The sequence below is a fragment of the Chelonia mydas genome, chromosome 25 (assembly GCF_015237465.2).
Source record: "Chelonia mydas isolate rCheMyd1 chromosome 25, rCheMyd1.pri.v2, whole genome shotgun sequence".
NCBI lineage: Eukaryota > Metazoa > Chordata > Testudines > Cheloniidae > Chelonia > Chelonia mydas.
Genome location: NC_057858.1, coordinates 8,407,793 through 8,431,261, shown reverse-complemented (window position 1 = coordinate 8,431,261; position 23,469 = coordinate 8,407,793). Strand labels below are relative to the sequence as shown.

The window sequence follows — 23,469 nt, the reverse complement described above, 5'->3', positions numbered from 1 at the left end:
GGCACCTGGGCCCTGGATGATTCCGAATCACAGGTGGTGTGTTAATGGTAACGATGGATCCTGAGCTCTTTGGGGTAGGAACTGTCTTTTTGGTGCTTGGCTGTACAGCACATAACAAAATGGGGCCCTGATCCCTTCCTGGATCCCATAGGTGTTACCACGCTATGTAAGTGCAGGGGGGGCAATGACTTTATTAATAAGCCTCTAGTGCGGGGGGTTCTCAGGGCAAGTTTTTTGGTGGCCTCAGTGTGTGGCCACCAACTCTTCCTGGTGGCCGCTTTCACACTTTCCCCTAAAATACTTAATTAGCTTTAGGAAAAAACAAATAAATATGCCCATAGCCACGTCCAAATCATTGTAATTTATTTATTGCTAGCTAGTAAGTCTGTTATGAAAAGTGGTATTAACAAGCATACAAGTATCGCTTTTCACAGCAGACTTATTTAAGCCCTGGATGGAAGGGTCGGGGGAGGCAGCGGGGGGAGCCCGAAGCCCTGTGGCCAGAGCCTGCTGCCTCTCTGTCCTGCCACCCCAGAGCTGAAGCTTAAAGTCTGAACCCCATCACCCCTGAGAAGGTGGGGAACTCACCAGGTGGCTGGTCCTCCAGCATTATGCCCCAGATGTCTCCACAGGGGGAGCAGGGCCTAACCCCTGCTGGCAGCCCCAGCAACCAACACCAAGGTGGTGCATCTTGGAGCAACAGGGAGGGGTCTCTACTTCCCTACCCTCCAATAACAGTCCAGGAGGCTGTGGCTGCAAGAAAAGTCCCTGGTGGCCACATGCGCCCATGGTGGCTGCATTTCAGAAACGCTGCAAATGCACTCCACATTGTAGAAGGTGATCAGTGCAGTTCAGTTTTTGATTTGCCCCCTCGATCTCTTGGAAGGAAGCGGGGGTTCTAATAGTTAATGCTTCATCGTCCATTTACTCCCTGTTGTGTGTTTTCTCTCATTCCAGTGGCTCACAAAGAAGGCAAGTTCCGTTCCGAACTGTCCAAACTAGTGATTGTAGCGAAAACGCCCCATGATGAGTTGTGATCCGGGGACCTAGGGAAGGGGCTTGTCTCTCAGCTGGAGAAGCTTGATGGATAAAGGGGACTTGTTCTTAATTGCTGGTTGTCTAGGGTGTTCTTTCCTGTTTCCCACATAGAAGTATATCGGGGTCCGCTCTGAACTAGACTTGGAGGTGTTAAGTCAGACACCCTGTCTTGTGTCAGAGTAACCATGTGCCTGAGGTGCTAGAAGCCTTTGCAGCTGGAGACTTCCTCAGAGATTCTTGATCTGTAGCCAGCCATTCAGTTGCCTGCTTTCTGCTTCAGTGATCAGCTGAATAGGGTAAAGCTCTCCTCTAGCTGTGTCTCCTTATCTTCCTTGCTAAGCAGAGCAATGCAGAAAGATAAGGAGCAGGGTTTGCTAAAGGAAAGTAGTTAACTCTCTAGTCTCTGGAGAGGGAATAAGATTTCTGCCCAGAAGCGTGACAGGAAGAACAGATTAAATGGGTAATATGGGGGGGGTACAGAACTGGCCAAACCCATTCACTTTACTATCTGGCGGGTGATCACCAAAGAACAGCATTTGGTGAGCTGAGGAGGAAACTCTGCCCTGTTGCGCAGATCAGAATTTGGTACCTTGGCATAAGAAAAGCAGAGCTGTGAGGTTCACACAGGCCTTGTTTATTCCGATACAACACAGAAATCCATCTAATGGGGCATCCATTATTCAATACAATTCTGGGACTATTTTCGTATATACTGAAGTGATTTTCTTATTTAGACTAATAACTGTGAAGGAATCCAGAATTCCCTTCATAGGTATATAAAAAATAAAATAAAGTAAAGCATCATGTCTCCAGGTTCACTTAGGTTGGTTGCTCTTGCTGTTCCAGCTTCTTACTGTCTCTGTGATTGGAAGCCCAGAGTGTGGAATAGCCTTTGCTCGTCAGTTTGACATCCAGTCAGGAGACACCTGCAAATCCTCATACTGGGTCTCCTTGGTTGGGAGGTTGACATGTCACAAGACAAAGGCCACTGAAGGTCAGGGAGATAACCCACGATCTATGCCTGAGAAACCTAGAATGCAAAGGGTCAATTGCAACATTGAATCCATCCGCCTGTGAGAAGCTGTATCAGACATTTCATCATCTATTGTAGGCCCCAGCCATGGTGCAAAGACAACACTAGCTCTGTGAGTTTGTCCCATTCTCCCAGTAGCTGTTGCTGGGTCACTTGTCTGTTGGACAGTAGTTAGGGACATTCTGTAGAGTCCACGTGTTCTTCGGAAGTCGGTTGCTCCCTTGTACTGAGGTTTTTAGAAGCCTACCTGATTTCCAGAGATGCTGAGAACTCATAGCTCTCAAAGACAGAGAGGGGGAGATTGGTGGGGGGGGGTGTCAATTGGGGAAAAAATGGAAGTTCCAGGCAAGGCCCATGTCTGAGGGATCCTCCTTGTATAGTTGCTATATAGACATGTTCCTGGTGAGTTTGGAGGTATGCCACATCATGCACGGTCATATCAGTGACTCATGACTGAGGACTCTTGCTGAGTCCAGAGAACTTTTCACCACAGAGACGTTCCACATAAATGATGCTGAGAACAGAGCAGTAAAGCATTTTCCTGTCAGCGCTCCAGCCCTTTGCTGCCGCATCAATCAGACCGGTTCCGCTTCGGTTTCTCTCTGCACATCTGCCAATATGCTAGCTGCCTATTGACAGGCTGTTCCAGGCCTGGGCCTCTCATCAGCACAGACTGACAGGCGCAGGATGGTAAAGTAATAGGGATTAAACCTCCGCTTGCAAACTTTTATAACTGAGAGCCCCAGAGGTGAAGAGCTGCTGTACACAGCATGCCCCTGGGCTCTTATATTCATGCACCTGTAGCCACTCCGTTCCCCTGCATCCCCAGCTGCTTTGCACAATTACATTAGCTGCAATAGTTCGGAATAAGCCAAATTAAACACAGGAGGCTGGGGCTTTGCAATTTTAAAAGCCTGAAATTTATCAGTGCCTCGACCCAGCAGCAGAAAAGGAGCTGTGTATGAGAGGGGCCCAGCTGCTCACTGCTCTAAATCTACCGGGTTAGCATGAGCAAGCTTCTGAAGGCCAGAGCTGCTGCGCCTGCAGACATCCTTTGGAACAGGAGGTCACTGAGATAAGGCAAGGCTGCCTTTGTGAAGCAGCTGCTCTGCTTAAAGGACCATTTTCAAAGCACAATGCAGAGATCAGAGTGCTGAAGACAGGCCCTGGATGGCGGCATCCGGTTCAGACCGTGCTCTTGGCGAGAAAGGTGCTTTCACCCCCTGCCTTTAGTTCGTTCTTAAAAGAGCGAGAAGCCAAACAGAGGATTTATCTGGGGCTGCCCCATAGCGTGGCAACAGAACTGTGGTAACGCTGCTGCAGAACTCAGCGCTCGGGTTTGCGTGCCAAAGGGGAACAACCGCCCCGCAGCCCCTCGGCTCACGTGTTCTCGTTCGCATTGGAAGTCGGGCCCCTGGTTGAATGGTGGCAGTACAGTAAAGCTGTCAAACTTTATTTAAAAGAAGGGTGGCTGGATGACTTGAAGGGCTGGCCAATGGGATTATGGAATCACCTAATTGACAGTGCTGCAGCTGGTCTCCACTGGTCTGGGGGCTAATTCCCAGTGAATAGGTGACCACCACAATTGACCCCTCCTGGCATCAAGTTAGCAGGGGGTGATGACCTAACTACCTTCTTGCCCTCTAGAAACAGCCCCTCCCCATCAGGGCTGGGGGAGGGGAAGAGGGAAGCTTGCCCAGCCGCTGCCCACCTTGTACCTGCTCTGTGGATGAAAGTGGATGGTTAAGGGCTGGAGCACCATAGTCCTGAACTGGAGGCCGTGTGGCTCAGTGAACAGAGCACTTGCCTGGGGCTCCGGAGAGCTGGGTTCTATTCTCAGTTCTCTTGGGGACCTTGGGCAATTCACCTCCCAGTTGTGTGCCTCCGTTTCCCTATCCATAAATAGAGACAATGCTACTGATGTCCTTTGTAAAGCACTTTGAGAGCCACAGATGAAAGACGCTAGGTAAAAGGTTGGGATTAGTAAGCAGGGCTGTGGTTCAGAGTCACACACATTCTAAAGAGCGGGGGCTGTCCGAGGTGACACACAAAGTGCCTAATCTGAGCTCCTGCTCCCCAGCGGCCCAGCCCTGCATGGGGTTAAATGCCCTCCACTCACATGAACGTGGGTAGGATCCCTGGATGCCCCAGGGCCCCTCAGCCTTTGCTGCTGCACCGAGAGGTACACAGTTCTGCACCTCTGCTTTCCTAGGCAGAACCCTGGTGCAGAAAAGGAAAAGGCCTTAGGCTAGTACTTCTGTTTAAAAAGCAAAAGCTCTGCGAGCACCTGCCAGCCATGCACCCTGCTTACTTACAGCATTTGTAGCCAAACCCTGTACTGCACTCCGGTGGAAGAGACAACTTTATTTCAGTAACTCACCAGGGCTACGTGGTTGGGGTTTTTTTTTTGTTTTTTTTTTAATTTATTGGAATCTAAGATGTCTCCAACCTACGACATACTAGGGAAAGCCTCCGAGGACCAAATCTAAACAGTTACATTGATATAATCAGCCGGAGGGGCTGACGACAGAGAAATTCAGTTTGGATTTCAGAGGAGAAGGAGGAAAGTACACATTTGCTATTTGGTTTGAAAATACAGACTCCTCTTTTCCCCTCTAGGAAAGGAACATGGACAGAAAATAATGCTCCACCATTCTCAGTTCGAAGGAAGAGGCTGCCTCTGTAACTAGCCCAAAGTATTCACTGGGCAACAGTCAGGGGGGCAAGTGGTACCTGGAGCATGGCCACTTCTTGCTGCACCCCCTAGTTTAGGCCTGACCTGTGTTAAGCTTTGAACCACAACAACAGTGTCTCAACCTGACCACCCTCGCTGCAGCCTCTCCCCCCTTCAAGGGTCCCTCCCCATCCTGGGACCCTGTGGGTAGGGCCCTGCAAACCTGCAGATATCCGCAGACCATATTTGTGGATGCGGATACCAATTTTGTATCCGTGCAGGGTTCGACTTGTGGGGTGATCCATCCAAGCAGGGTCCATCCCTATGTGAAATCCTCCCACTATCCATAACTTGCCCCCCCAGGAGACAATAGTGAGGTAAACACCACAACCCAATTCTTGCTTGCAAGGTGCTAATACACTTTCCCCGGCTGAGGGGTGCTAAACCATAGCATGGGTTTGTAAAGCATTTTAGAATATGGCTCATCCTTTTCTATGCTGGCCAGGGAAACCCAGCCAGCATGGTTTGAACTCCAGGATAGACAGCCTTACATCTTGGCAGTGGCAGGGGCATCTGAACCACTCCTCCATGCTCTCTGCTTGAATTAATCTTAACTAAGAAAAAAAAAAAAAAAAAAAAAAAAGTTACACACAAGACAAAGTGGGTTCCCCTCCCTCACCAGAATTAAAATAGATTTAGAAGTGAGAGAGATTCTGCTACAGCAGGACTCCTTGGACTCTGAATTTAAGAGCACTTGGTGGATAAACATATATACAGTGAGACCAAGGTCCTTTACCCAGAGAGCTCCTGTACTGTGGGGCTTGGCCTCTGATGGGTTAGAGACACTGGGCTGGGTTCCAAAGCGGATATCAAGCCAGTGCAAAGAAGAGCATTTGCTCCAGTCTCACTCAGACAAACAACCCCGCCTTTGGTGTGGTTGTGCCCCAGTGGGGTAGAGACGGAAGCTGCTTTGTCTCATTTTAATTTCATTAGGGAGCTAAAGTGAGGTGAAGAGATTCCGGCTACCAAGACAAGTAGCAGATTGTAACCTCATTTAGACAGACAGTGAAGAGTCCTTGGTCTTCATGAGAAAAAAAAAGGAAAGAGCAAGACGTTTAGCACTGTGGAGAAAGAGTGCGTGAGAAGGCCTGACCCCACTGAAAACAACAGACGTCTTGCCGTTGAATTCACGGACACCAGAATGCAGCCTGGAGAGTCCAGGTGGAAGAGAGCCAGGCAAAGAGCCAAACAGTTGCTCTCAGGCCTTGTCTTTGCTGGTTCATATGTTGTCCTCATCCAGCATTTTGTTGACCCCTTCACAGATCCTCTGCAGGTGGGTGCGGTAGGGTTCGGAAGGTCCGTACAGCGCCGACAGGAACTCGTAGTCCGCAAAGTGGTTGAAGACGTGATTGATCCTGGAGTGGGACTTGGCCGTCAGGTGGGTGTTGACGGCCTGGTGGAGCAGGTCGCGGCACTCGTTCAGCACGCCGGACATGACCCGGCGGTCGAAGGTGAAGTCTATCTGGTAGAAGCTGACGGCGGTCATGGCCAGCGTGTGCACTTTCTTGCGGAAGTGCTCCATCAGCCGCAGCTCGTCGGCGCTGAACTGCCGATTGCGGTACAGCACCCCCAGCTTCATGACGATCTTGATCAGGTTCTTGATGATCTTCTGGGCCTCCTTGCGGTTGTGGGTGAACTCCTTGGTGACCCGGTACAGCTCATCCAGAACCTCGCTGCTGGTGTCATCGATGAAGATGTTCGCCATAGTCTTGGAGGCCATCTTGCTCAGGAGCTTTTTCTGAGCCTGCAGAACCAAGTTCTTGGTGCTGAAGGTGTCCATCTTCTCTGGAAGGGGGAAAAGAGAACAGAACCGTGTGATTCAGGCCTTGCCCTGGAGTAATGAGCCCTCCCTTCCCAGCACAGGTCCGCGCGCACACAAAAGCATCTTGGTCTAATAGAGCAGAGGGAGCTGGGAGTCTGGCCTCCTGCAGTCTATTCCCAGCTTTGGGATGGGAGGATGGTCTAGTGGTCAGAACAGGGAAGGTCAGAGCATCAGGACGCCTGAGGTCCGTACCCAGCTTTAGGAGTGTGCACGGTTTACAGAGTAGGAGACTAGGAGCCAAGACTCCTGGGTTCTTTCCCCCTTTCTGGGAACAGGTGTAATCTAGTGGTTAGGTATTACAGTGGGATAAAATCCCCTAAACATCAAAGGAAGGTCAATGCTCTGCGTACATTGGAAAGGCCCATTAGACCTATATTGCTCTCTTCCCACCTGAGATCTGTATTGCTACCTATGCAGAATGGGATTTATTACCAGTTGTTTTAACGTGCCCTCCTTAAAATGTGGCTCATTTCCTTGAGGGGGAGACCCATGTGACTCTTGTTGGCCAACGTGTGGCTGGTGAGCAGCTCTTTAGCACAGCAGAGCTCACACCCCGAGAGTGGGTAACATTATAAGCCACGTTTGCTGATATAATTTTGTTCAGTCCCTGCAAGCTGCCAGAGAGCAGCACTCCTGCTGGTTTCCTTTTGTGTTTTTCAAAGTACATCAAAGCACTTGATTTCTCCGGCTCCCTGCTATGCCAGAGTTTGGATTCTGGAACCGATTCAGTTTCCTGGCCGGATGATAACCTGTGCTCACCATTACTCAGGGACCGAGTCTCCTGCGCGCCGCACCGGCGCTGCGTGAGGGAATTTGATTCTTGCAAGCCCACCAGAGAAGAAAGAAGTGAGGAGCTCATAAGCAAGGTTATCAGCTTAGCTGATGGCTGCACACAGATGAATGCAGCAATTCAGGCAAGAGAAAGACCGAGAGACAGGTTACAAGACCTGCCTAGGACTCACAAACCGAGCCACTTAGCCAGTGATTGTGTTAGAGACTGAAACAAGTGAATGAAGCAACACAGGTGCTGGGATTCATCCTGCCTGGAACAGCAACACACTACAGACCATCATAACAACAAGCTCTCGTTAGGACAGATGGGAAAGAGAAGCAGGTCGGTGATGCAGCTGTTTCCATATGGTGGGACCTGTTTATGCTGAATCTGAACAAATTTGGTTTGGCGCTTTCATTGGCTCAAGCGATCGGAGTTTAAGTCCCAGCTCTGCCACAGGCTCCCTGTGTGACCATGGGACAGTCACTGACTTGCTCTGTGCCTCAGTTTCCCCATTGGCAAAATATGGGTAACAATCCTTCCTTTTGCCCGCCCTTTGTCTGTCATGTCTGTTTACAGCACCTATCACAGAGGTGGGCAAACTACGGCCTGCGGGCCACATCCGGCCCATGGGACCGACCTGCCCAGCCCTTGAGCTCCCGGCCTCACCCCTGCTGTCCCCCCTCCCCCGCAGCCTCAGCTTGCCGTGCCGCCAGCAGGGCACGGGGAACAGGGGGAGGGGTTGGATAGGCGTGGGAGTCCCGGGGGGCCTGTCAGGGGGTGGGGGTGGGGATAGAGGTCGGGGCAGCCAGGGAGCAGGTGGGGGTTGGATGGGGTGGGGTCGGAGGTGGGATCCTGGGGGCTGGGGGGAGTCAGGGAACAAGGAGCAGGGGGGATTGGATGGGTCAGGGGTTCTGATGGGGGCAGTCAGGGGGTGGGGGCCAGGCTGTTTGGGGAGGCACAGAGTTCCCTACCCGGCCCTCCATACAGTTTTAGCACCTTGATGTGGCCCTCAGGCCAAAAAGTTTGCCCAGCCCTGACCTAGCACAACGGGGCCTTGATCTTGGTTGGAAGGTCTAGCTGCTGTTGTAACACAATAAATGAAAATATGTGTTTCAATGCATTGACCTGATGGGCAAAAATTACAGCGCTGGCTTCGGGAAAGCTCTGCTTAGAGGGAAGTTATTCTGGGACTTTGGCCGCAGCCATTGCGTGTATATGAGGAAAAACACATAAGAGGCGGTCTATGTTTGTACAGCTCTGAGCACAAATGGGTCCTGGTCAATGACAAGCGCTCACCAGGCGCTACGATCATACAGTATGGGGAGGTAATCCAGGCCACTAGGGTGAAGCCATTCATAAATCGATTGCTTGGAAGCATTTTCAGTGTCTCCCTTTCCTAAATAATCCAGTTTCAAACGTTTACCCTCCGGAATCGTGCACTTTAATATTTGTACTTTAAGCTTTCAGCACTTGCTCTCTGAAAGTTATGCCTCTTTAAGGTGTCTCCAGGTGGCCCCCAGAATCACTAGCCCTTGCTGAAAATGCACATCTCAAAGGTTTTGAGTAACACGAAAACTGGGGTTGCGAGGGCTTTACTGGTCAGCGGAAATGGAGTCATTCAAAAAGGGGCAGGGAATGAGGACACAGGTGCTATGGATTATAAATCCTAACTCTTAGCTGTGGACCACGAAACACTTTACAAAGGAGGGCAGTATCATTATCCCAACTTTACAGATGGGGAAACTGAGGCACAGAGTGGCACAAGGTGCATGGCAGGAATTGAAATCAGGTCTCCTGCATCCTAGTCCTCTCCACTAGGGCACACTGCTGTTTGTAGCAAAACAACAGACTGTGATTAAAGGAGGGAGCATAGTCTAGTGGTTAAAGCACTGAATTTGGAGTTAGGGGACCTTGATTCCATTCCTAGCTCTGCCGTACATTCCTTGGCAGTCACTTCACTTCAATGTGCCTCAGTTTCTTCATCTGTAAATTGGGACTAATAATACTTACTGTAACAGGGTCCTCTGCCCACCCCTCTTCCTGGGGCCTGCTGACTGCCCCAATAAAGCCCAGAGAGGCTTCCTGTTATGCAGCACCCGTGGCTTTATTTACACACACAGTTCTCCCACCGCCAGTGTTGAGCTATGTACAAGGCTTACAGGGTTAGTTCCCTCCTTCCCAAGCAGTCAGCCCACAGCCAGGAGACTGCCCATTCTCCTGGCAGCCCCCCTTCATACTGGCTCCCAGCCCTTATAACTGCTGGCTTGTCAGGCCCACAGGTGGAGCCAGTCCCCAGGCCAGGCATCATGCCTGTTACACCAGCCCCAATCTATTTCTCTTGATTGGAGCTGGCTGAGCAGGGGCTAATTAAGTGCTTTTGCAGCAGCACCCTGCTACACTTACCTACTTGACATGGGGCGGGAAAGATAGTGAGCTCAGGTTTATAAAGTGCTTTGAGATCATCCAGTGGAAGGTGCCTTAGAGTAGACCATCACACAAGATCATTGTCATCCTAGGATTTACATGGGAACAATAGTCCAGCTAATAGAACTGGTGACTCTGAATCAGTTCCTCATACAGCTAAGGAGAACTGCCCCAGGCCGGATGACAAAGGTGCCGGTGGAAGCCAGCGCAGCGAGCCCCAGCCAGCTGGGAATTTTCCATTGCAAGTTCTAAACCCCTGCAAATTGGGGGCATTCATGGAAAGGCTGGCCCAGGCTTAAGGAGGGTATAAATTAAGCGAGCAGTAATAGAGCAGTCAAAACCTGTACTATTACACCATGTTCCACGCCGCGTTATTTACAACCCTTTGGAAAACACAAAGGTTTGCAAGTATTTCCTTTTATGTGAAAACATTGATTTTAACAGCGTGAGGCTGGAGCTGGAGCTGCAGGCATCCTCCTAACAGGACAGGCATACGAGAGAGAAGTTGGTGCCGAGAGAGAGGGCACTTGCGAGAGAGGAGAGAGAAAGCAAGCGAGAAACAGAGCTGCTCAATCAGGGGTGTGGGCGGCAGTACAGGGGCTATGATTTAGCACCTGCATTTCAGAAAGTTAACTTCCCCTGCTCGTGGGAGGCTGCAGTTAGCTTTGCTGTGGCCGTGGCCCCGGTAGGGCAGCTCTGCTGTCTGCCAGTGTCTTTTCGTCCAGGGATCTTTCCAAAGACAGACGACCCAAGTTGGGTGAGCAAGCGTAGTGACGTGACAACTCTGAGCGGCTGCCTTAGGAGAGATGGCAGTGGGGAGAAGGTTGGCTAGACATCTGTTTCTCTGTGGTGGAAGCCTTCTTACACTGGCCTGATCCCCATTTCACAGATGGCAGAACTGAGACCCAGAAACCGTACGGCCCTAATTTCCCTTGGTTTCGCAGAGGAATCATTTGAGGCACCCTGGGCATCCCCAGTTCCCACTGACTCTCTCTGGACCTGAAAGTGCTCAGAACTTTGGGAAAATCAGGCCCCTTTACGGTGTCTCAAACCGAGCACCCCCAGAAAGCTGAGGCTTGCAAAATCCCTGGTCACAGCTCAAGGCCTTGGCATAAAAGATGTGGGGCTGACTTACCCAGTTGTCCTTTCAGAGCAGAGCGAAGCTGGGCTCTTAAAGGGACCATTTTGAGAATCTAGCTTGACTTCCTGCAGAGCCCAGCCCGCAGAATTGAACGTGAGCCCCAGAAGAGAAAATGAATCGGGCACGTTTCTGAGCATGCGACCTTACCAGTGGTGATCCTCTCTGCTCTGCACAGACATTACACTTCCCAGGGGCTTTTCGGGGAAGTAAGGGTTTGCCTCCCTGTCCTTGCCCAAAATGTCTGCTCTTTCCAACCTGCTGATGCCTTATCCATCCAGCTGGTGGCTTCACTCCAGAGGTGGCTGCATTTCAGTGCTGCTGTGTGCCGGCAGTTTGCAAAGTGCCTCGGGATCATGAAAGGCACCCATATAAATAGAAATTCCCACACCAAAACCTTTGTCAGCTGAGGTTGGCTAAGTACAACCTCCACCCACACAATCCTTTAAAAACAAGGAAATGCCCAGCAAAGGGAACCGTCTCTAAAGAGCCCGCAACACCCAGACATCCCTGTAAGCAACCATGGCAACAAGCACCACACAACACTCCCTCGCACTATTAATTTAACAATGCCTGGCTCTTACATAGCACTGTTCAGCCACAGATCTCAAAGCGCTGTAGAAGGCAAGTATCACTGAGACGGGGAGAAATGGAATCGTTGCAATGGAGGGCTGGAAGGGCCCTTGAGAAGTCATTTAGTCCAGCCCCCCCACGCTGAGCCAGGACCAAGTAACCCTAGACCATCCCTGACGGGGGTTAGTCCAACCTCTTCTTAAATACCTCCAGCGATGGGGATTCCACGACCCCTCTAGGTCATCTGTTCCAGAGCTTAATGACCCTCTGAGTTAGAAAGTTTACCTTAATATCCAACCTCAGTCTCTCCTGCTTCGAACTAAGGTGACATCCTCTCGTCCTACCCTCGGTGGACGCAGAGAACTATTGGTCACCGTCCTCTCTATAGCAACCTTTTACATATTTATCACATCCCCCGGCCTCGGCCTTCTCTTCCCTAGAGCGAACAGGCCCAGCGTTTCAACCTTTCCTTACAGGTCACGTTTTCCAAACCTCGTCTCACTTCCGCTGCTCATTTCCCTTGCGTCTCAGGGAGCAATCAGCCTCAGGTCACCCTGCCGGCCAGCTACAGAGCCAGGAGCTCAGGTCTCTCCAGTGCCCGTCTAATCTCCTCTCCAGAGAGCCGTGGTTCATCCAGTTCTAAGGATCGCTCCAGGTGTGTGTAGGAAGCCAGGGGGCTCTAAACGGGACTCGGCAGCATCACCCCGGACTTGGGGAATGAATTCATACTCCTTCCCTCGTGCCGAACCTCTCTCTCCTGCTAATCTGTTACTGTCCTCTCAACTTGCTCCCCCACCCCCCCCAGCAACATGGCTCACTTCCCATTGGGCAGATGCTACCGTTTAACGAGTGACTGGAGATTTCCCTCGAATGAGACTTTTCCTGCTCAGATGAGCCCGTCACGCAGAGCCTCCTACTCATTCCATTGTTCACCTCGGCGCTGCTTTATCAGCCGACAGAGAAAGAGGCAGTTTTGCCCCAGCACAAGTTAGAGACGGAAATAAACCAGCAGATTTCCTTCCTGTCACTCATGCTTCCAGCTCTGCTGGAGTTTGAAAACACCTCTAAAAAAACCACACCAGCCTCTGAAAGTGCCGTTCGGTCTGTGACACGACTGTGGGAAATGGAGCAAGGCTCTGCTTCTGTCCAGAGGAAGGATGGGACAATGGTCATGGGGCTGAGGATGCAGCGTCCAAGACCACAGACTTCTCCGCTTTCCCTTCTCTTCCAGAGACCTGAAGTTATCTCAGATCTCTCTCCTGCAGTTGGGAGCCTTGACACCCCATTGTGACCGTGAGGAAGGATGGCTCAGTGGTTTGGTTGCACTCCTACGATGCAGGAAACCAAAGCTCAATTCTCTGCTCGCCCAAGGTCACGCAGAAAGTCTGCGGCCAAGAGTTGCTTCCCAAGCAGTGGCTCACGACTCACCAAGGGGTTGCAGGAAGGTTGTAGATGGGTCACAGGCCTGGTGCAGAAGGGTCATAGCCAGGTTGCAATGTGCAGAGCAGGGAGCCAGCCCCCTGGAACAATACTTAGGGTCCTGGGTGGGACTGTACTTGGGCAGCTACACTGCTATCTTTAGCCAGCTAGTGCAACAGACCTACCCACGTTGCAATTGCATCCCATTAGTCATGCCGTGCCTCAGTTTCTCCATATGCACAATGGGAAATAGCAATTCCCTACCTCGCAGGGGTGTTGTGAGGATAAATAAAGATTGTGAGGTGCTCAAATACTACAGTGCTGAGGACCAGGCAAGTACCTTAATATACAGACAGACCTTCCAAGGCAAGATGGGTGTATGTTTTAATCTGCCATGCTCAAATTCAGGATTCAGTTTCTCTCCCACGTCGAGGATTCAGCCACTGCTACCTACAGCAGAGTAGTGAGCTGCTTTCCTTGCCTCGCTGGATGGCATGAACCATGTTAGCTGTTCACTGATGTTGATCCGGCAGCCTGGCTCTGCACCGAAGCATGTCTTTGGCTTTGATTCAGTGGGGTTCGCTGCCAGAAGTGAGCGCTGAGGGACCTGGTGATAGGAGGGATTGGAACAAGGAAGGGCCAGGCACCTGGAGCAATTCATGCCTCACGCGTGGGCATGGAAGGAGGCACAAAGACCAGGGTGGGGGAAGGGATGGTAAGACGGATTCATCATCAGAGCAACAGGGAGCAGCAAGAGACCACAGCAGAGAGATAAGCAGAAGCGGCTTCATGCAAAGCTTTAAAGGGAAGAACAAGAAGCTTGAACTAGACATGAAAAGTAGGGGGAAGCCAGCAGATACACCCCGCTGTGGGCAAAGATAAATCCAGTTAACACCGTTCATCCACAGGGATCCTTTCTGTACCTGTTCCTCTCGGCCCCAAGCCGCGGATAGTCCCTTCCCAGCTATCATGAAGGGGTTCTGAACACAAGGCAGTTACAAACGGGTTCATTTGCAAATGCGAAGTTGGCACCCGGCGCAGAGTGAGTTTTGCAGCTCTGCAGCAAGGGCAACTCGCAGGGAGGGAAAAAAAACAAACTGACTTTTAGGAAGAGCTTAATTGAAGGGCATGCAGCGGAGAGAGCATCACCAAATGCCACCCCCAGATATCAAGTGACAGCAGTGACCTGACCAAGCTAGACAGCATCAGAATCAGATTTCCCTGGCTGATCAAACAGAGAGGACCTGGCGTAGAGACAAACGCAGCCCTGGACTAAGAATCTCCCTTGACCTCAGCAGTGTTGCAGCTACTTAGACCAGGTCTGAGTTTTAACCCTTTCATCGGGGATGACGCGCACCGCAGGACTGCAATGGCCGATGAGCATTTCAGTTCACCCATAAACATGGCACATCCGGCGACAGCTTCACGGTTCCCTCAGCCCCGCCTGCCCCTCAGATGCTGACACAAGCCTTCTTCCGTGGGTACATGTAACTGAGAAAAAGCCTGATCCCCGCCCCCGGCCCCCTATCCCCAAGAGTGGCGTACATCAGGAACAACTCCCGCAGTTGCCAGCGGAAGCGAGGGCCGAATCAGGCCCGATCGTTTAAAAGCATCCACCTATGACGAATCAGAAAACAGGCGCTTCGTGACTCTGAAAACACTGGCATCCTGTCCGCACCCAGCAGAGGCTGGTGACATTTGAAAGGGATTAGGCAAAACTGAAACATACAGGTGTGTGCAGGAAGCCAATTTGCAGCGCCACATCCAACTCCGGCCACACTGTCCTCCCAGGGGCCTCTGCTATCATCACGGCTCCGCGGGGAGTGGGTGGGGAGTGGGCTTCAGAGCCTGAGCCCAGCCCCCTCCCATTCCACAAGCTGGGAAGGGAGCGGAGGTGATGATTTATTATTTCGCACTCTGCCCCTCGCTACTCTCTCCCCCCGGCATTTCTTCCAGACACTGCCCACCTGCACTTCTTCCACTCCTGACGATGCTGGTCTCAATTACTGGAGCAACTGTCAGCCGTTCCCCTTCTCCCGCCGAACACCCACCCACCGCTCCCTTGATGGCGGGATGAATATTTCATAGAGCAGCGCAAAGGCGCTTTAATAATTTATGGGTCAGCATGGAGAGAGAGCGTACAGCATGTGGAAAGAGGAGAGGAGAGCAGGCAGGCACCTCCTCCTCCTGGCGCTTGTTAGGGCCACGTTCGCATACCCATAGAACCCCCCCCGGTTTTGCCTGGTTTTATAACTTGCCGTCAAAAGTTTCCTCTGGTGCAAAAGTTCTCCGCTCAGAGGGCACGTTAAACAGCGGGAGCGGCATCTGTCCAGCTGGTTGCGGAGTGGGTCGAGATGCTCCCTGACTGCCCCGGAACTCAGCTCTTCCACCATTCCCCTGCCAGCGCGGTGGAAAGCAAGCGTGGCAGGAACGCCTCGCTGCCCGAGGGCCTAACCTGGGTCTGCTGGAGAGCGGCCTTTCACGCCAGAGCCGGACAGGAGCAAAGCAATCCGGTGCGCAGTGCTTCACTGTGCCATTATCTTGTCTACACTGGGGCAAGGCACCCTGCTTGGGTCTGGTTCTTAGTCACACGGAGGCGCCTTTATGCCACCCTGGCAGCACAAAGGGACCTTGAAGTAAGCGGAAAATCCCCTGTGCAGAGGGCATCCCAAAGGGGTGCAGAGCTGCACAAGGGCTATCCCTTATACACACATTTAAACTTCTGCCCGAGTTTGCGGGAAGCCAGCCAAGCTCTGTAAAGGGGTGAAGGAATTTCAACAACTGTCCTTCTCTTTCGCTTCTCTTCCTGTGGCTCTGCCCTGCCGTACCACCCAGCAGTTCTCAGAGCCGCTAACGGACACTAATTTAAATAAGCTTCACAGCCACCCCCAGGGAAGCGTTAATACGACCATTGAAGAATGGGAAAGAGAAGAGTGAAGTGACGTAACCACACACAGCAAGCCCATGGAGTCACCAGCTCTAACCATTAGGTAACACCCCCTACATCAGCCAACTCCAGATACCCTTGGCAGCACTGTTCTGACAGGCGTTAGGATCTCACCCTCCCAGGCCTGACTTTTAGTGGCGTTTGGGGGTGGGGGAATAAATAATTAAAGAGGTACCTCATCTCCTGCAGCCTCTGTTGTTACCTGTTGCCATGGGCGCAAACGGCCTTGATAGCTACACCTTCCCCAGCAGCCCCATCGCTAACATCTACCAGCTGCTGGAGAAACAAGTCAGGCCCTTTGCAGGAGTTCTCCTGAAGTGGCCAAATGTAAGAGTTGATCAGTAGCCAAGCAACCTCCGCCCCGGGAGGCAGACTGTGTGCACAGCGGGCGGGTCCAAGGAGGAGAAGGAGACGGAAGCTACTGCGTAAAGACCCTCTCCCTGACGAAGGAAGCAGGAATTCGGTGAGCCACGCAGGCCCAGCCATGTGTACACAGCGGGGGCCTATCCCATTTATAGCACCATGCCGGCCCAGCGTCACTGTTATTACCGGCTGCGTGGTGGTGGCACAGAGGCACTGGAGTCGAAGGCCAGGGCCCCCAGTGATGCTCGGCGTTGTTCAAACACGGAACACAGAGACGGCCCCTTCCCCAAATTGCTTACAGGGAAAGGGTCCTGGTTGGGCTGGGACCGGGGGAGAAGACGTGGGACTCTATTCCGGGAACATGGGCGGTTTTGCCTCTTGGTGCAAGCTGGGCCCCTCACTGCTGCAAGGCCCACGGGTGGAGAAACACTGTTCACTGGATGCTGTGAAATGAGTTCGCGAGGCCTCAGTCCAGGCCCCAAAAGCATAGGGCTATGACACTGGGAAACCGGCCTGACTCAGGGCGGCCTTGGCCAGGCCTCCTGCTGCTCACCCCTACCGTTGCTCTGGCCCCCAACGTCCCATGTGCAGGCCCCAGCCAGGCAGCGGGGAATTTATTAGGGGACAGGTGGCTATGCAGCATAAAGGGAAGTGCTAATGAGTTATTGTAAAAGGCCCTTGGAGTTCCTGACCCTCTGCGGCACAGAGAGCCCTGAGCGCCTTTAATTAGCCACCCAGCAGTGGCAATGGAAGGTCCCCCTGCCACCAGCATGGCTTGGGGCATACTGCGGGATTTCAGATGGCTAGGATGTTCTTTTGTTTCTCTTGCTGAGGCCCATCAGCTGTGACTGCTGTAAGCTGGACACCGGGATGTTCAGAGCCGGACTGAGAACTTGCCAACTCATTTCACAGAATCCCCCAAACAGCATTTCTCAGCCCTCCAGCCCCCCGTCGGCCCCTCGCTGCTCCCAAGCGTGGAACTGATTAGGAGTGGCAGGAAGCCAACAGACACAGCAGGGCGGAAACCAGAAGCCATCTGAAATAGATCTTAGGGTTTCTTCTTTGTAGTAGGCCACAGTCACTAATAACTCTGCTCCGACTGGGAAATAGCCAACTCAGTGCAAAAACCAGAGATGAGCCTGAACCAGAACCCTGGATCTGGCTCTAGACTCACAGCTCAAATGTATCCCTGTAAGGAGACAATCCACCTATCGGAGTCACTCAGATACTTGTGAGGACATGGGATAAGAACTTTCGACAGATCTGAGCTATTCGTGTAGCTCCCAGGTGACAGAGTGCTGGGACCAGCCTGGTGAGCCAGCACTCTGATCACTGGGGCTCCAATCAGCTCCCCCAGAAAAGGCTGAGGGATATAAGAAGGACACAAGGAGGAAGTCCTGGAGGTGGCAGTAATGGTGATCCAAGCTAGCTGAGCCTGGTGTATGCAGAGACCGCCCCTTCCCGTGCTCTGGAATATTATGGCAACGATGCCTGGGACTGGGAACGGATCACATGATGTTGCCACTCAACAGAGGGAGTCTGAGAGGTTCCTGGGGCATCCGAGGACAGGGACAGAATGTGCCCTGTTGTAGCCTGAGCCTCAGTTATCCGTTCCTGCACTGGAGATAGGGATGCTTTATGTCACCATTGCATGCCCTGTACAGGATCCTGCCTGGTCCCAGTAGAGGAGGCCTGGGCCTGCTGTGACTTACACTCCCCTTCCCACAGCCCTCAGCAGGCCCTGAGAAATAGAGACTACCCTGTGATACAGGGCACTTGGCTGTGCCCCCAACCTGCTCCTACATCAGGGCCAGGGAGCAGGACCAGCATAGGCCAGTTCTACGTTGGCTGGGAAAGCTCCCTGAATACAGGGAGGGGAGATTCTTGGAGGGAAGGGGTGCTTCCATCCACCTTAAGGTACCTTTCCACTGGCCCTCAGTGTGCTTGCTCCCATCACAGCAGCATCCTTCCAGCTTTGGGCATAATTCCCTGGGAGAGGCAGGAAGCAGGACCGGATGGATCATGCTCTGTCCCAGAATGGAGCAAGGATAAGGAAGGGAGAGTTATTTTGAGGCCTCTCTCTTGCTTTCAGTTACCTCCCTTCCTTGTCGAGCTCAGCTCAGCAGTTCTCTGTTCCGGAGCAACTTCCTCCCTTCCTTGCTCAGGAGGATGGTGATTAAGGAGGCTCATCAGGAAGAAAGCTTTCAAGCCCCCACGCCCCATGTGGAGAAGTCTCAGCTGACTGGCACACTGAATGCTCCCAGCTGACGGGGTCTGCGCCTCTGAAAGGATCATTGCAAATATTAAGCCACTTTCGAAGCAAAGAAAGATTCTCATGAGGCGGGGGGGGGAAAGCTTGTGGTAGGTGCACCCCAAGTTGGGTCTAATGGGGTGGCTGGCTGGGCAGGTGGCGAGCAGTCATGGTGCAACTCTTGCCGGTTTCACTGTTACCCCCTTGTCCACACTCTTCTGTTGGTCTCATTCCCCATCTCGTTTTTTGACATAAAACTGAACACAAGCCAGGACTGCGTAACTTACTGCTGGACTATGCCAAAGGCTGGGGGTCCCTGATCTACGTGTGACTGTGTTGCAAATAATGAACGACAACATCTACAAGCTGTGTTCTAGGCTTCCTGCATTTATAAGTTTGCTTTTAAGCAAACTGATGGTCCAGTGGTTATTAGACTCTGGAGCCCTCGGGTCTATTCCCAGCTCTGCCACTGACCTGCTGGGTGACCTCAGGCAAGTCACTGCCCCTCAGTTTCCCTATCTGTAAAATGGGGTGATGCTGCTCAGAGGGACTAAGAGGGTTAGTTCTTTGGAAAGAGCGATAAAGTCCTTGAATGGAAGGTGCTAGAGACATATATGATGTTACTCATGAGATCAGGAACACAGAAATTGACAGACAGGGTAAGATCTAAAATCCATCTCACCCAGCATCCTGTCTCTCACAGTGCGAGAGGTGCAAGAACCCACCACAGCAGCTGTCGGGTAATCTGCCTCTCACCATAGATCTCACCCTGATCTCTAATAGTTAGCGATTGGCTTAAACCCTGAAATTTAATATCCCTTCCAAAAGTATTGGCAATAACTATGACATATACTTGTTATCTCTTTCTGAATCTTGCAAAGTTCTTGGTCTCCGTGACTTCTTGTGGCAATGAGTTCCACAGTCTAATTATGCCTGGTGTGAAAAAGTAGTTCCGTCCATCTGTTTTGACTTTACCACCTTTTAATTTCAGTGAACATCCCCTAAGTCTTGTGTTACAAAGACCGGGAGGAACAGACGTTCCTAATCTATCATTTCTAGACCATTCATTATATTCTAGAATCTTATAACATCCCCTTTTATTTGCCTAGTCTCTAAGGTGGTCGTAATAATAATCCTCAGCTTTTATAGAGCTTTATACAGCAGTAGATCTCCACGTGCTTTACAAAGGAGGTCAGCATCATTATCCCCATTTTACAGATGGGGAAACGGAGGCACAGAGAGGGGGAAGTAGTATGCCTAAGGTCACCCCGCAGGCCAGTGGCAGGGCTGGGAATAGAGCCCAGGTCTCCTCAGGCCCAGTCCAATGCTCTCTCAACCAAACAGTTCCAATCTTTTCAATCACTCTTCATAGGAGAGACTTTCAGGCCGTTGATAATTCGTGTTGCCCTTCTCGGAGTCCCTTCTAAATCTGCAATATCGTTTTAGAGAAGAGTTAAATGGCTCCTTTCCCTTCCTACTGAGCTGCTTTTTTAAACTGGTGGATGGGGCTTTAGAAGACAAATCATGCCACACTGTCACCTGTTCCAGCAGAAAACACCACTGATTTTAGATAAGAACATAAGAATGGCCATACTGGGTCAGATCAAAGGTCCATCTAGCCCAGTATCCTGTCTACCGACAGTGGCCAGTGCCAGGTGCCCCAGAAGGAATGAACAGAACAGGGAATCATCAAGTGATCCATCCACAAACGCCCATTCCCAGCTTCTGGCAAACAGAGGCTAGGGACACCATCCCTGCCCATCCTGGCTAATAGCCATTGATGGACCTATCCTCCATGAACTTACCTAGTTCTTTTTTGAACCCTGTTATAGTATTGGCCTTCACAACATCCTCTGGCAAGGAGTTCCACAGGTTGACTGTGTGTTGTGTGAAGAAATACTTCCTTTTGTTTGTTTTGAACCTGCTGTCAATTCATTTCATTTGGTGGCCCCTAGTCCTTGCGTTATGAGAGGTAAATAACACTTCCTTATTAACTTTCTCCACACCAGTCATGATTTTATAGACCTCCATCTTATCCCCCCTTAGTTGTCTCTTTTCCAAGTGGAAAAGTCCCAGTCTGATTAACCTTGTCTCATACGGCAGCTGTTCCAGACTCCTAATCATTTTTGTTGCCCTTTTCTGAACCTTTTCCAATTCCAATAGATCTTTTTTGAGATGGGTCGACCACATCTGCCCGCAGTATTCAAGATGTGGCTGTACCATGGATTTATATAGAGGCAATATGATATTTTCTGTCTTATTATCTGTCCCTTTCCTAATGATCCCCAACACTCTGTTCGCTTTTTGACTGCCACTGCACATTGAGTGGATGTTTTCAGAGAACTATCCACAACGACGCCAAGATCTCTTTCTTGAGTGGCAACAGACCACAAGGAACAAGCTTTGTTCTCTGTTCTTCTATCCTATCAAGCCATTCAGGGCATGGGGCAATAAATTAAACGGATTCTGAGCAATCACTGCCTCCTCAAATCCCAGCAACAGGCTGGTTGCCCCTTGGACTGGGGTCGCACTTCAGTGCTCTTGCTTGGCACCAGCCCAGTTTACTCCCCTGGAACCAGATCTTCAATAGAGCTCCACTCCCACTTAGATGCCCAGGTAAGCAGCCAGGTGCTCAGAAGCGTGCAGCGTGTTGGGTGGAAACCTGACCCCAAGGAGAGCTGCTGAGTGCTGAGGCCTTGGGCAAATCCTGCCCCCGGTCATGGGTGCTGAGCCCTTGAAAAATCTGGGCAGGAGAATGGAGTTGGTGGGTGCCATGTTGAAAGGGCTGCAGGAACACTGGGCCCTGAAGTGGCATCAACATCCCTCCTACCCCTTTAGTTACCCCAGGCCAGGGAAATATTAGTAGATGGGGTCATACATCGGGAACAAGGCAGCATCCCACATCATCCTCCCTGACCCATACAGTCTGCAGCATTCGGAGTGGGCATTAACCATTACTGCCGGTATTCAGACACTACACCGGGGAGCACTGTGCAATGGGGCTTTCCCCCTCTCTGATTCTGAGGAGGTGGGAGATGGGCCTTCCTAGAACCTGCTGGCATGGGGACAGGGGGCGAAATCCCCATTGCCCATCCCAGAGATTGGCCAGCATTCAGGATAGCAGAGAGGTGCCTCTGGATCCAGGGAGAGAACAGAGAGCACTGGCACGAAGGTGAGATACGGGCCAACTAGGACCCACTGGCAGAGAGAGGAGATACCCACTGCCACCGAGCGACAAGGGAGAGATATCAGGACGGGCTGGTGCTGCAGGAATGAAGAGATGCCCATTAGGGTCCTGTGCCATGGGGGGAGGGAGAGAGAAAGAAAGTGGAGCTAGGAGGCAAGCCCTGGTGGCGGGGGACAGGCGGGAGGATGATGCCCAGTGGGGCAGGCCCTGGACCGGATGTGTGTGTGATGCCCGATGGAGGGGGGGATGCCTGTCGAGGGATGGGGGAGGGGGATGGAGGGGGGACGAGGCCTGGCCTTGGGGGGGATGGGGCAGGCCCTGGGAGAGAAAGGGGGGTGATACCCTGCAGGGCAAGCCTTGCCAGGGGGCGGGGACAGACGAGAGGCTGATGCCCAGCTGGGGGGGCAGGGGAACAGGCCCAGGGACGGGGGTGGGGCAGACGGGAGGGTGATGGGGGGGGGGGGAGAGAGAGAGAGGGCAGGCCCGGGGGGAGGTGGGCAGACGGGAGGGTGATGGCCAGCTGTGGTGGGGGGGGAGGGAGAGGGCAGGCCCGGGGGGAGGTGAGCGGACGGGAGGGTGATGGCCAGCTGTGGGGGGGGGGGGGGAGGGAGAGGGCAGGCCCGGGGGGAGGTGGGCAGACGGGAGGGTGATGGGGGGGGGGGAAGAGAGAGAGAGAGGGCAGGCCCGGGGGGAGGTGGGCAGACGGGAGGGTGATGGCCAGCTGTGGTAGGGGGGGAGGGAGAGGGCAGGCCCGGGGGGAGGTGAGCAGACGGGAGGGTGATGGGGGGGGCGGGGAAGAGAGAGAGAGGGCAGGCCCGGGGGGAGGTGGGCAGACGGGAGGGTGATGGGGGGGGGGGGGAAGAGAGAGAGAGAGGGCAGGCCCGGGGGGAGGTGGGCAGACGGGAGGGTGATGGCCAGCTGTGGTGGGGGGGGGGAGGGAGAGGGCAGGCCCGGGGGGAGGTGAGCGGACGGGAGGGTGATGGCCAGCTGTGGTGGGGGGGGGAGGGAGAGGGCAGGCCCGGGGGGAGGTGGGCAGACGGGAGGGTGATGGGGGGGGGGAAGAGAGAGAGAGAGGGCAGGCCCGGGGGGAGGTGGGCAGACGGGAGGGTGATGGGGGGGGGGGGGGAAGAGAGAGAGAGAGGGCAGGCCCGGGGGGAGGTGGGCAGACGGGAGGGTGATGGCCAGCTGTGGTGGGGGGGGGAGGGAGAGGGCAGGCCCGGGGGGAGGTGGGCAGACGGGAGGGTGATGGCCAGCTGTGGTGGGGGGGGGGAGGGAGAGGGCAGGCCCGGGGGGAGGTGAGCAGAGGGGAGGGTGATGACCAGCTCGGGGGGGGCGGGCAGGCCCTGGCCGGGGAAATGTCCCAGACTCCCGCCGCGTGGCCCAGGGCTGCGCCGGTCGATTCCCGGAGGGGCGCGGGGGGGGGGGCTCTTTAACCAGGGCTCAATTCTCCAGCCCGACCCCTCCCGGGCCGCCCCCCGGTCCGGTCCGGTCCCTCCCGGGCCGCCCCGCACTTACCCGCCTCCGGCGGGCACCAGCCCGGCGGGGATGCGCGTCCTTCCCCCGCGGCCCGACGGCGGAGCTCGGCGCGCGTCCCGCTGCCCGGCCGGCAGGGTCCGGTCCGCCCCCGCGCTCTCTCTGCCCCCGGGCGGAGCCGGGCCACGGGGCCAGCGGCAGCTCGGCGAGCCCCAGGCAGCGCTCCCGGGTCCCGCTCCCCGGCCCCCCCGCCGTGAAACCCGAGCCCAGCGCAGCCCGAAGTTTCAAATTC

General features: G+C 53.2%; 2 protein-coding genes across 7 annotated transcripts in view; one reads left to right on the top strand and one right to left on the bottom strand.

Annotated features, from left to right (window-relative positions):
* Positions 1 to 1,839, top strand: part of MYDGF (myeloid derived growth factor) — an 8,562-nt gene extending 6,723 nt beyond the window's left edge. Inside the window, exon 6 of the mRNA XM_007072099.4 lies at positions 958 to 1,839. Within this exon, the coding sequence (XP_007072161.1) occupies positions 958 to 1,037 (80 nt within the window). The 3' untranslated portion in view covers positions 1,038 to 1,839. The remainder of the gene's footprint in view (positions 1 to 957) is intronic.
* TNFAIP8L1 (TNF alpha induced protein 8 like 1) lies at positions 329 to 23,469 on the bottom strand. 6 transcript variants are annotated; one of them, XM_037885653.2, is made up of 2 exons: positions 23,220 to 23,469; positions 329 to 6,590 (listed from the first exon to the last, which is right to left on the bottom strand). In XM_037885653.2, the coding sequence occupies exon 2, from the start codon at positions 6,583 to 6,585 to the stop codon at positions 6,025 to 6,027; it is 561 nt and encodes a 186-aa protein (XP_037741581.1). In that variant the 5' UTR covers positions 6,586 to 6,590; positions 23,220 to 23,469; the 3' UTR covers positions 329 to 6,024. The 6 variants fall into 6 exon arrangements, with proteins under 6 accessions (XP_037741581.1, XP_037741582.1, XP_043391782.1 ...); XM_037885654.2 differs by lacking the exon at positions 23,220 to 23,469 and adding an exon at positions 18,188 to 18,543; XM_043535847.1 differs by lacking the exon at positions 23,220 to 23,469 and adding an exon at positions 18,363 to 18,489.

Coding starts and splice junctions, on each gene's coding strand:
- TNFAIP8L1 (XM_043535847.1), bottom strand. CDS start 18,489: ATGGGGCGTGGGGGCTTGAAAGCTTTCTTCCTGATGAGCCTCCTTAAT. Junction 6,591..18,362: donor GAGCTCGACAAGGAAGGGAG/GTAACTGAAAGC, acceptor TCCCCCTTCCAG/AGAAGATGGACACCTTCAGC.